This window comes from Oreochromis niloticus, linkage group LG13, assembly GCF_001858045.2.
Source record: "Oreochromis niloticus isolate F11D_XX linkage group LG13, O_niloticus_UMD_NMBU, whole genome shotgun sequence".
Classification (NCBI taxonomy): Eukaryota; Metazoa; Chordata; class Actinopteri; order Cichliformes; family Cichlidae; genus Oreochromis; species Oreochromis niloticus.
In genome coordinates, this window is record NC_031978.2 from 19,654,468 (window position 1) to 19,668,473 (window position 14,006).

At 38.0% G+C, this 14,006-nt stretch overlaps 1 protein-coding gene across 5 annotated transcripts in view; it reads left to right on the forward strand.

Moving 5' to 3' along the window:
* Positions 1-247: 247 nt before the first annotated feature.
* The window catches only part of mlip (muscular LMNA-interacting protein), a 46,206-nt gene continuing 32,447 nt past the window's right edge, over positions 248-14,006 (forward strand). For 2 of the 5 annotated variants that reach the window (XR_002064235.2, XR_269745.4), the window contains exons 1-2: positions 248-444; positions 7,186-7,311. Coding sequence is in view for 2 of the 5 variants with exons in the window: in XM_005474086.4 (XP_005474143.1) it covers positions 415-444; positions 7,186-7,311 (156 nt within the window). In the remaining 3 variants the exon portion in view is untranslated. The remainder of the gene's footprint in view (positions 445-7,185; positions 7,312-14,006) is intronic. The other 3 variants (XM_019366397.2, XM_005474087.4, XM_005474086.4) reach the window with 2 other exon arrangements.

The window sequence follows — 14,006 nt, forward strand, 5'->3', positions numbered from 1 at the left end:
TGTTACGGACAAAGTAATGTTATTACAGTGAAACTAAAGAGTTGTGGGTGACACATGGATCAACTGAGTTGTGAGGAATGTGAGGAAAAAGAGTTTATTTGAAAAGAAAGTCAAAAGCAAAATGAAACAGTTATGGCTATTTTTCTCCCGTGTGTGTGCTGCTCCTGGTGTGAACATTGTTACCACTGCCCAGCAGGCAGATTGCTGTCTGCAAGCTATTTGTGGCTATTATGTGTCTATAAAAGGAAATCTGCAGGGTGATACACACACCAACAGTAATACACTTTGAACTTCATGAGAGGAGCTGAAAAGTGGGCATCCTGCTTTCCATATCTGCTTTGAGTTCCATGTGAAGTCGTTTATTAAGTCTGGACTCAAGCGAAACTTCTGGATGGGGAGACATTTGAGACCGAAATGGACAGTTTAAATCTGAGCACGGGAGAGGTAAGATGATTTGGAAATATATATACTTTTTTCTCTTGAAGACATTTAAACTTCTTCTTGGGTAATCGCTATAAAGCTGAAGTGATGCGACTGACCTGCCTTTGCCTTCTTTTGACTTTTGTACTTCCAGTGGAGCTAGTTTAAAATGATGTTTTTAGAAGAATATTTCCCTCAAAGCTATTTTCCTTCTAGAAAAAGGAAACCAGGAATTTAATTTTAATGCATTAACACGATTCTGTCTAAACAACACTCTCTCTGTGCCCTCTACCAGCAGTCACCACCCTCCAGGCTTACACACATAAACACATAGAGGCAGTTTATTTTCAGATACTTGATACTAACCACTGTTTCCCATAGCGCTCGGGTGAATAACGGTTGCCACATTTTCACTCAGAGTAATTTCTGAGGGATTTAATGCTAACTTTTACTACGCCAGAACTATAAGTTACAAGAATAGAACTTATAGTCTAATGCTAATATATAGCTGGAACTTGATATATATGACTTTTATTAGCTACAGTGTCACTAAACTCTAATTTTCCTCTACATGCCTTTTTATCCGTGTACATGTTGCCCTAAAATTTTCAAACGTTAACTGAAATGCCTGCACATGCTTTGTTGTTGTTATTGTATGAGATATGTAATGATAATATTTGTTTATAATCTTGAGCAATAGCCTAGTGAGCTCTGAAGCAGCTGGCTGTGAGCTATATTTGCACAGACTACGCTGGAGGGAGGGGTTGTGTGTTTGCTGTAATTAAACTCTTTACTTAGTGGCACACCCAACTCCTTATGCATGTGCTGTGGCGCAGCATGAACTGCTTTGATATGGATTTTAGCATCTGTGGAACACAGCAGTCTGGGCTTTACAGCTGTAATTATGGAAATGAACTGAGCATTGTGAACAACAAGGACTGATAACAATATGTGAGAAGTCAACCCTAAATTTTTAGATATTAAAGAAAAAATGCAAAAAGTGCATAATATTGAGAATATTCAAACTGTGACAATTTTGAAAAAGCATAACATCCTTAGCATTCATTCATAATGCTGAGTTTCCTAAAAACAGATTTGTCATTTAGCAGCAGGTCACTTTAGGAGAGTCCCTGAAGGCTCCCACACAGGGTGGTCTCCTTCAGGAGATGATTTAGTGCAGCTTTTATAAGGTCTTTGGGACGGGTCTGACAGACCACAAGACATAACTGAGTGATGGCACTCGCACACAGTGAGGTGACACGCAGCACACTAAGCCAGTGGTGGCTGGAAATGTGATCCATGAGGACATCATGACCTCAGCAACACTCAAACATTCACGAGGGCTTCGCCAGGCAAGTAGGAAGTGCCTGTTTTAACCTTTCACCATGTAAACTTACTCTGCTATGACTACAGAGGACACACAAACAAGGGGGTTTCATAATAACACAAGTACATAAACAAGTTAATATGATGACTCAGGATTATTTTAGCCTGAGAATTTGTTCAGGTTGTTTATATAAAGCTGATTAGTGATACGTTGGATATAACTAAACCTCTCACGGCCCCAGAAGTCTAAGATGTCACAAAACTCAAAAGTACTGGTTTTAAATAAATGCCATATTGACACAATATATAAATACTCGATTACAAGTTAAGGCCCTGTATTCAAAATGTTAAATAAAATTATTGCTGTTGTTTTTATGGTAAACTTACAATGGCACCGTATAAACTGCACTTAAAAGTGGACCAATCATCATAGAGACAGAATGGGTACTGACAGCGTTAAACTTAACCTCAATATTGTTTTTGGTAAATATGAAAAAATTGTAATTATTTAACAAATGCCACTGTTGATAACTATTTTTTATCTGTGACATGTTTTTTTTAATCATAAATATGAGTTCAGCAGTGCAGACCATTCAGATCGATCATGCATTTGTGTTTCTGTCATCCCCCTCTTTGAAATGTATCATACCCATAAATACCAGAGTAATCATAGCAATACCATCAAAAACACATGTTTGCATCTCTCTCTCTCTCTGTCACACAAACACACACACACACACATTTGTCTAATTTGTAAGAATGCTTTCACAAAGACATTTTCATCAATGCAATATCACAGTCATTTATTTTTTATGAATGACCTCTCTGTGAACATGTGAATATGTTGAACACAGACTGAACTAATATGTTTAACTTAAATGAACCTCCATTTGAAACTGAGAACTTTGTTTTATTGGAATTGAAATAAATATTTCCCTCTCCTGATCTTACTGCACACAATTCATCATCTGCTAGTTCTACAGCTTCTATATCACTAAACATGCAGCCTAAATATGATCAGAAGCATTTTCTGAATTATGTAATCATTAATTCAGTTTTCTTATTAATTATTTATGCGTAACACCCACCAGAACAGAGGGCAACAGAGCAGGAAGTGTTGTTCCAACAAAGTTATACTAGTATATATGCATACATAATTTTTACATAATATAATGCTGATAAATGGTCAAATTGGTTTTGAAATAATGCATTTGCCATTAAAGAAAAAGAATGTTTTTCTTTTTCTTTTTATAAAGGGAAAAAGAAAAAGAAAAAGATTTCTTTGAAAAGCCGATTGATGAGAAAAAAATAAAAAACATGTAATGCCCTGGAATGGAATACCATTATGAATCACTTTTACTGTCACCATTAAGGACCTTTAAATTAACTACATGCCAATCATAAGTATGATGACCCTAAATCATATCCTGCTTTATACTATCTGACTTAATAACACATCATAAATATTAAAGATACTGCACTGCAGTGGTTTGAATCATATCTTTCTAATGAATTAGTTTGTTCATGTAAACTGGGAGTCTTCTTCAAACACACAGGTTAATTATGGAGTTCCACAGGGTTCTGTGCTGGGACCAGTTCTGTTTACATTATATATGCTTCTATTAGGTAGTATCATTAAATACATTTTCATTGCTATGCAGATGATAACCAGCTTTATCTATAAAGACAGGTGACATATACCAGGTATTTAAACTGCAGGAATGTCTTAAAGACATGAAGGCCTCTAATATACCTCTCATTCCCTGCTTTTATAATTCAGCCCTAAAGATTTTAAAAACATAGTGTTTAACCTAATACTCCATTAACACTGTGAGGAATCTTCGAGTCACTTTTGACCAGGATATGTCATTCAATGTGCATATTTACTACAAATACGAAGGACTGCTTTCTTACATTTGTGCAATATCTCTAAAATTAGAAACATCCTGTCTCAAAGTGATGCTGAAAAACTAATTACTAGATACTGGTTACTATTACTTTTAGGCTGGACTATTCTAATTCCTTATTATCAGGTCGTCCTAAAAACACTTTCAGTTGATCCAGAATATGGCGAGGGTACTGACAGGGACTAGAAAGAGAAAGCATATATATCCCATACTGGCTTCTCTTCATTGGATCCCTTTTAAATCCAGAATAGAATTTGAAATCCTCATTCTCATATACAAAGTCTTGTATAATCAGGACCTTAGTTGTCTTAAAGACCTCATAGTGCCACATCACCTAATTGAGTACTTTGGTCTCTAACTGCTAGTTAACTTGTGGTTCATATGGTAGAATAAAAGTAGAATGAGAGGCAGCACCATCAATCTTTCAGGCCCCTCTTCAGTGTAACCAGCTCCCAATATGGATTCAGACATCCTCGCTACTTTAAGATCAGGCTTAAAACTTTCCTTTTTTGATAAAGCTTATAGTTATGGCTGGATCAGGTAACCCTGAACCCTCCCTTAGTTATGCTGCAATAGGCCTAAACTGCTGGAGGCTTCCCATGACACACTGAACATTTCTCCTTTACCCACCTCTTTTCACTCTCCACACTATGTGTTTATACAACACTTTGCATGTAATCATTAGTTATTATTAACGTCCCCCACAGTTTAAAGTCTAATGCGATGTTGTTGAAGAAAGAAAAAACAACCTGTACCTGAAGTGTTTATTTCCTGTAAGGAATTCAAACATCACACCTACTTACATCCCACTGTTTGCAATATACATCTGCGTGACATACAATATAAACGAAATGACATCCTGAATAAGGGAATGCGATGAATAAGAAATCTTGTTTTGCAAATATCTGAGTAAATATTCTATCCAAGCTCCTTTATAAAGTGGTTTGGCTCATTCTCCGACTATGTGAACACTGAGGAGCAAAGGTTTTGTGATCCATTTTTACCACTGCCTCAAATATCTGCTACAATAACCTCCACTGATTAGGCAAGACGTTTCAGCCGCCTCACTCTCCAGCTTGCCTTGCAGATGACCCCACCACACTGAGCAGAGAAGTGTGATTACTGAGCAGCAGAAACACTTTTGATGAATGTGTGTGAGCTTTGATTGCTGCAGACAAAAACACTTTCACAAACACAGAATAAGAAACGCCATTAAACTCTCATTCTGGAGGGAACTGGAAGTTAGCACTTCCTCACATATATGCACAACACTTGGAGTGCCTCATCACACCAGGGTAATGTTTAGAATGACTTTGTGCAGCTTGATCTCAGCTTTGTAGGTGGAAACAAACATCATTTTCTGCCAAATTTGAATTTGTACACCTCTCAACTGCATGAGTGGCCTCAGTGAGAGTCAACTGATTATCACTGCTAGCTAATGTGATATGCACTGAGCTGTAGAGGCTCTAGAATAGTTGAGTCTTTGATGTAAAGACAAACAGCACAGCACAGCATTGCAAGACAATCATCTACACCTCAAAATCTTTTTAAATGACAAATTAAAAGAGACAAAACAAAAATATTTTAATAATGGACTTCTCCAGCTTTTTTTAAAACATATTTTGGCAGTGCCATGTTAATCATTTTGCCTCTCTATATCATTTATGCTAAGCTTAGCACAAGAGTGATATGTCATTTAACTCTTGACAGAAAAGTGTATCTACTCTCATATCTCTTTACAAAGCAGTAAAAAAATGAACGCTGGACAGTTCCACAGCTTTATTACTGCTTCAATATCCTGCTAAACTTTAAGCTTAACCTTCAAAAGAAGTGTCTGTGTCCTCCAGCGTGGATTCCAGGAGGACTTTTGCAGAATCCGTGACATTTCCATGACCAGCTGGTCCACCAAAGAACTGCCAATCTCTTGCACTTAACAGCATTTCTAGCTGATACACTGTGGTATTTGATTTGATGATAATCCCGTTTAGTGCATTCCCCTTCAGTGTTTTTCTTTCTGATGACACTGACATTTTGACAAGCACCTTCTTGTTTCTTGCTGTTGTCATAGCTCTATTGTTGTTCAAGTTTTAGTTCTCTTGATAGATGCAGCTGCTGTTGTGAAATGGTAAATACCATCAGGATAACAGTGATGAGCTAATCACTTATATAGCAGGAACAAGAAAAACAATGCCACTCAATTCTGTTTGGGTTCTTTCTTTCTTTCTTACTTTGGCATTAATTTCTTTTTTCTATTATCTCTGTATCATATTAGAGCTGTGGTGAGTGAACACAAAGCCAGACCTTATGAGTTACTAAATTATTTAACCAGCTTGTTTCGATATAGTTTCTTTAAAAAATACATGAAATCTGAGTAAAACAGCCCAGCGCACACATGTCAGTGTGGCCAATTTAATTTAAGGCTTATTACATTTTAACTACTGAGTTACATAAAGACTTATCTACACTGTAAAAAGAAGCAAAGAAAAAGTTCTTAAAAACAATAAATACATTCGTAAAAGGTAACATTTTTGTTTTATTCTGTTTGGTAAAATTCAACATGTGGTTAAAATATGGAGAAAAAAAGCATCTGTGAAATATTAAAACAGGAAATTCATTCATTTTAAAATGGTACATCTTATTGAATTTTTTCAGTGTAGATGTCATGAAGAGGGAAATTAGTAACAGAGACCAACATTTCTTTTTATTTATTTATTTATTTTTGGCACCAGGCTTTCCCCCCCTGCAGTAGAGTCTATGAGGGTTTTACTAGTTTTTGAAGATCTACAGCTCTTGGCACTTTTCAGACTTTTCAGACTGCTTTGTTGTTACACAGACACACAGAAGCACTGATTAGTATTTAGGCAATCTCCTTTCAGCCAGTCAATCCGAGGTTCTTGCCTCAGAATAGTAATTATGTCCAACCCACAGAATGTTCTGGACATTGACAAAATGCCCAGATTATCAGTCTGCCTCTGGTCCCTTTAGTTTTCCTGAGCTTGTTCTTAGCGGTCCATTAGTATCACTGCCTGCAAAGCTGTGATAATATCTGTCACATGCATTTCAAATGACCCGCTGTGCAGCGCTAAACCCATGAATATTCTCGCCCAAAATATGGAAATAAAAGCCGGCCCTGTGATGAAAATTCCTGCAGTGGAAACGCTACAGTTACCTTTGTTTAACACAAAGGAGGATCTTTGGCTTATTTGATGCTGATGAGAACAGGAGCTGATTTAATTGCAACTCATCACTCCTCGTTGAGGGTGGGTGTGTCAGGCCACTGAGCTGTAGGGTGCTTAATTGCCTCATCTGTGTGAAAGTGCGATGTTGGATAATTAGTGGTCGGGTATAGTTACACAACCCTGTGATCAGAAAGAGATCAGAAATGGGAGCGACTGAAAGTTTCACAGGGCGCTCGGCATCTTTCCTTAAACTTGTTTTTGCTTTCTATCTTTTAATTGAGAATAAGCCTCTTTATGCTTGACTCAGCAAACTCGCCCATGAATGATTTGTTCCCCTCCTCTCCGTTCTACAGGTTTCCGTAGGAGTGCCCTCGAAGCTTTCTACTTTCACGTTTGTGCCAGCAGTGCAGAAACTGGCAATTAAAAACATTTTCACTGAGGAGGGGAGATCTGGAGCTCTGACAGAAAAACCAGATAAGGTACGGCAGCACCACTTGTCCAGAAGATGGCAAAGCAATAACTACATAACTAATAACTAATATTCATCTTTGAAACAATTTGATTTTAAAATATTAATCGAATTTTATGCCTGATATTTGTATTGGTTGTGGCGCTGCTGCAGAGCAACGCTTTCATGCTTCATGTTTTGAGTGGTGAGTCACTAGCACTGAATATGAGCCCACTCATCTGACTTGTTACATAAAAACTTCCTCCAGCTTATGTCAAAAGTTGAAGTAATCATGTTTTTGAAATTGCAGACTCGGTGTTAAAACGAGAAGTTTAAATTTCTGTCCTTACTTAAATCGGATGACAGCATAAAAAGTCCTTTAAAAAAGTTTTATAGAGCTCTACGCAGTTCTGTGAAATACTAATCACAACTCATGATTTAGTAGCATGTAGAAGCATATTTAGCACCGCTAACTTGAAGTAATCTTTTTCTATATAAATCTCTCTCGTATCACTGTGGAAGAATTTTGGCCCACTCTTCTTTAGCGTTACCTCATTTCATTGTGGGTTGTGGATATTTGTTTACGCATGGCTCTCTTAAGGTCCCAACACGGCATTTCAATCAGGTTGAGGTCTGGACTTTGACTGGGCAACATTTTGAATGTTTTCTTTTTTTGCAGTTTGCTGCTGTGCTTGGGATCATTGTGCTGCTACACGAACCAGTTTGGGCCAAGCTTTAACTATCAGACAGATGGCTTCACACCTGATTCTAGAATATTTTGGTATACAGAAGCATTCATGGTTGACTTGCAAAGCAACCTCAGTTCATCTCCCCTCCACCACTGCTCCCGATTGTTGGATTGAGGTGTTTGTGCTGACATGTTTGGGTTTCACAAAATGTGAAAATGTGTGCACTGCAAATAATGGCCACTTCAGTCTGTTCTGTCCAAAGGACATTGTTCCAGAAATCTTGTGGTTGTTCACATGCAGCTTTGCAAAGCTAAACCTTGCTGCCATGTTCTTTTCAGAGAGTAGAAGCTTTCTTCTGGTAAACAGTACGGTCATTAACTTGAACAGGGAGCTGAGAGCTGTAGAGTCTGAGATGCCTGCTCTTATTTATTTTTTATTTTTGTGCAATTCCTCTTACTTTGGGATGAATTTGCTGGGAAGTTTATATCATTGTGTTAACACACACCTGACTGCTCCACACCAGCAAACTGCCAAATATTCTGCTTTTATAGAGGTGGTCACGCCTGCTGATAATCATGATTAATCAAGTGCATTTAGTTAATCTTACTTAACCTTTTTAATTCTTATGAAAACAGTAAGGGTGTACTTAGTTTTTCACATGACTACAAATATATCCACTTTCCTTTTACAATTAACATGACATATATGTTCCCATTTTTCTCACTCTAATAAGTCTCAAAATGAAACACTTATTTAAACAAACTTCATATATTTTGTCAAAAAATTACTCAACTAAATTTGCATGTGACTGTACAGAAACACAGATGTCATCTGAGACAAACTACACTAACCCTATTTCTTATTAAAGGAAATTAGAATAAACATGTTGTTTTTTTCCCCATTAAACTCTTCCTCCATGGGGGACACCCCAAGCAACGCCACTACCCCACATCAAAAAGAAAAAAAGTCAGTTTTGCCTTAGGTTAAGCTGGGGTTAGGTTTATCACCTATGATGGCTTAGACCTCAGACAGAATATTAGATTCTTTCCAGTGGAAAATGAAACTTAAACTTTCCAAATGACTCTAATTGTAAATGATTCACCCGAGGATCAAAAGACACACCTTAGCTTCTGAGAACAGTTAATCTCACTCTTGGTACTTCCTTCTCAGACAGTGCAACAGACATCCGCATGAATCACCTTCCCAGAGGAAAAGGCTATAATTAGTTCTCAGGTTCACAATGAAAATATTTTACCCAGGTAGAAATTTCCTGTTACATTTCTACATCTTTAAGCAAATTGATGGAGTCAATTATTCTAGGTATTCCAGCAGCCACACTCACACAGCCTACATGAATATATCATGTTTGAAGATTCATATATCCACATCAAACATATGTCAGAGTGACCTCGGGCGTTAAATTAGATGTTCTCTGACTGTAAATGGCAGAAGGAGTGGTTCTGCTGCTAATGACGCTCCTCGGCTCATCGTGTGAAAGTTAAGTTTTCTACAAAATAAGGAGCAAAAATGAATCAAATGTAAATAATCTCTCACCAAATATGTGACATTTTTTCTGTTGGAAACTACTTTAGTGCACACACACACACACACACACACACACACACACACACACACACACGCACGCACATGGACATCAGAAACACCAGCTGATCTGGGGGAGGGGGCTGATGCTGACCATCAGTTGTCTTGATTGCTGAAGGGGTTAACGTGCTATTGGATGTTGATCCAGCATCAAAATCACAGCAGCATCACAGCTCTGGGTGCCTGGAGTCAGCTTGCTGTCTGTCTCTATATAGACTTCAAAGTTCTTCTCACTAGGGGGGTGACACCATTAGTTTCTCATCTTCCCCCACAGCTATTACCTAAAGGAGTGACAGCCCTTCATGTTATTGACTGACAACATATAGGCGTAGCTATGCTGCTGCAAAAGTGCAGAGAAGCCTGTGTTCAGTCTTTTCGTAAATGAACAACAGATAACTGTGTGTGTGTGTGTGTGTGTGTGTGTGTGTGTGTGTGTTTGCATGCTCCAAATTTCTCTGCTATGAATGCAGCTGATCTTCCGAGTTTTCTTTTCTATTCACATGGACCTCTACAGTGATCTATATCTTCCTCTCATATGGTTGCATTGTTTTTTTTCTGTTATTCAATTTGAAAATGATTAAACACCTGCTCAAGTTAGCTACAGAGGTTCTTCTCATATAGCTTTAAATGATCAGGTTTTATCATCTATATTAAGTAGCGTTACATGACTGTAATCAAGCCTGATAGCTTTTTATATAATGATGAAAAACTATAAATGAGAAATGAAGTGTATATAACACCTTTGTACTCGGTTAAACACTCAAAGGGCTTTTTTAAGGCCTTTACACACCAGAAAAATAAAAATCGTGCAAATATTTTATTTAAAATGTTTTTCGGACTCACCTGTTCTTGATGAAGTCGTTCATACGTGATATTTCACTGGACAAATTTGCAGCATTTAGCTCACATTCTTCTTTTTTTTCTTTTGAATTTTCTCTTGCAAATAAACAGATCTGACCAATCAGGCCAAAGGATTTGGCTACAACTGTGCTAGAGGCTCAGGCGTGCACCAGTATTGAATATACAAGTAGTAAAATAATATTATTTTACCTCAGACACACAGCTAGACGCTGCTCCGGGTTGATCGGCTTTCTGAAATTATTTCTCTTGCTCCTTGGATATGGTCCCAAGTCTGCCAGCAAGAGCTCAAACTGTCCCACTGACATCCTGAAATATATAAGAAAGTGGCCGTGATACGGCTTCAACTCCTGGATCAAACCATGAAATTCTCCGTGCTCCTGCCTTGTAGTGAAAATTAGATGAACCCAGAATCATCTCAGTAAAGCCCTTTACTACCAGTGTCATTCACCCAAACACACACACACACACACACACACAGACACAAGCACTTTTATGTACACTTAAGTGCATGTATCTTGCCCAAGCCTACTCTCGTGTGCAGACTGGAGGAGCTGGGGGATCAATCCTCGGATGTTCCAGTTGGCAGACGACAGGTGTTGGACTCATTACTCAAGAAAAAAACCATGTAATACATGATACTAATGACTTTTCCTAAAAGCAATGCAGTGTGTTAATTAATTACTTTCTGGAGAAAGTAACTCACCTTAATCACTGCCTTAGTTACCTGAAGTTAAGGGTCAGGCTGCTGGGTCAGCAAACACCCAGCTTTAACATCATTCTCAGTTCTTGGCTAGCTTTGTGTTAGCATGCTGTCTGTGTAGATACTTGCTTAGAGCTGATGTTGTGTCAGGAGTATACTGGATTTGTTTCTATCCTGGACAGAGTTTTCATTTCACCATTGCACTAATGTCCTCATCTTCACTGCTCAAAAGCTGTCGATCACTCCACCGTTGCCCTCCTCCTGTACAGGAACCAAAATCAGCTGACTGTAAAAGGAGGCAAAAGGTTGTTTGATATATTTTCTTTTCTTTCTATTCTTAATGTGTACACAAATGAAGAACCTTTGTAATGCAAGTAATGACATAATTGTACTGTGACGTAATAACTGACTTTAGTGTAATAAGTTACATTACTGTGACTGATTACAGTAACACGCTACACCCAACATTAAAGGGTCCGTGTGAGTCACAGCCGCCCCATAAAGGAAAGATAATCCTAAATAAATGTAAAATTATAAATAATGAAAAACAAAGCATAGAATTTTGTTACCAGTCAGCATGGTGGTATGGTGGTGCCTCACTGAGTGACATGCTTTTTAAACAAGCCGCCCCCGATATAAAGCTCTCTTTGTTTCCTCCTTTAATTTTTCTCTCCCTTATTTGTTCAAGTCCTTGACATTCTGGATAAAAGAAAAGCATTTGATAACAGTGAAAAAGGCTGCTTTCTGCTCTCAAATTATCCACTTTGTGAAGCTGAGTTATGAACTCATTTTCACACCACTTTCCATTAAGCGCAGAAAAAAAGCCTCCTTGGTTCCACTATTGCAATCTTCCCTGCTCAGCCGCTGATGATTTACACTCAGGTTAACAGGGTGCCCATCAGTTTCACGCAGCGATTCGAGACCAGACTGAATGAACCAGTCACAACTTTATTAATCTTCTATTCAGTTGGGCTTTTGTTAAAACTGAAATCTAACACGAACAGTTGATCCCACCATTTGAAGTGCAAGAAAACAACTCCATAACACTCTTTCAAATGATTTCATTTTAATTATTTCTACGGGACTAATCCAATTCTGGGAGCCTTGTGGCCATTAGTGGAGGGTTGGCAGCCCAAACACACGGACATTTGACTGGTATTATCTGGCTCCTGATCTAGTTCTTTGCTGGGGAGCAAAAAATTTCCCACAAATCTGGAGAGATATCTTTGACTTGCTTCCTTCCTTTAGCACAGCCTTTCTACACAATCCCCCAAATCCTTTTTTTTCTCCCTTTAATGAATTCAGTGTCATAGGATCTAAAGGTCCATCTGCGAGAGAGGCAGACTAACAAACGACTGTGCTCAGTTATCGCCATCCTTGATTTATCTTTCTTAATGAGATGTTATATGGTTATTAGAAGTGAAGCCGTAGTCGCTGACAGGCCAGAGTGCAGATTTTACTCTGTTTGGTCCATCACTCAACTGGAGGGGAGATTAATTAATGAGCAGACGTTTTCCTTCTTTCTTCTGTTTGTGAAGACAGTAGTTTATTACAGCGGGTGCCTGGTTTCTGCTGAGTTGTAGCCTCAAGTTGCACACAGCTTTCTGGGATAACTATGCTTTCATAATATGCATAAAAATAACAGGCTGGCAGTGCAGTGCAAATATTTCATTAGTGTGGTTTCATCGCTTCATCACAGCTCAGTGCTCATCCTGATATTGTGCTTTCATGTCAGCTATATATAAACACGACTCCAACATCTACCTTCACCTGCTGTCTATAGCTCGTGCATGCTACAACCCACATCCAACCACGTGTTGCTCACTTTGGCCGATCGAACAATCCCATTGTCTACACTTACTGCCTGAATTGAGCTGACTCCTATATTGACATCCCAATATACAGAATGTAAAGAATTCCTAGTGAGACATTCAAGAGCTCCATCAGTGTGATTTAGAGCAGCCAGATTAAGAGTCTTTCTTGTTTTGAGGAAAGACATGTCTTTGCGATGGACTGTGATAAGTTCTCCTTGACAGTTTGCATTCTGATTGGCTGACAAAAATTTGAAATGAAGCTGTCGAGATTCTTCCCATAATTACTCACTCATTTTGACTTTTTTCCTTCTTTTTATTCCCACTAAATCCGCGGTGCATCTCAGAGTCCCTTCAACTGTACAATTGAGCTGAGCGGTGAGCAGATTTCTTTCTGAAACACCCGGCGCTAAATCTTCACTTTCTTGCCAAGAGATGGGGGAGCTTAACTGAGCCAATATTTAAACGCAACCATAACAAACAAATGTTGTTATATTAATTAGTTAAGAACTAGGCAGACCAGAGTAATATATTTGTACCATAGATGCAATAATTTATCTTATCACTTACATTAACCTTACTTTTTTTCATGGCACTTAGTTTAGATAAGAAAACTCACTTTCACATAGCTTCTAAATATAACGACGTTTGACACAAGGTATTTGATAATCTTACTAGATGACATTTATGCTGCACACAGTTCCAGAAATGAATATCCTTCTGGCAGCCTTTCATTGCTTTGATTAGTGCTCATCTACATTACAGGCAAAAGAAAAATACAGAGAATTTTTTAATTGGTTCAGAAATCTGAAGGTTGTCATTATAAGATGATGTTGTAAGTATATTTAGCATCCTAATTGCCATGCCAGGGAGAGTGCGTTCATATCTATAATGATTCATATAATGAGCAGTTACACGTTTTTAGCTCAACATGTATTTTCACAGATAATCCTGTTTTAAACTCGATTCCTGAAATGCGTTTATAGTCACTCACACTAATATTAATTATATGTAAAACAGTGAAAAGGCCTCATTTTTGGTTATCTGTGGCGTTGGTTTTAAA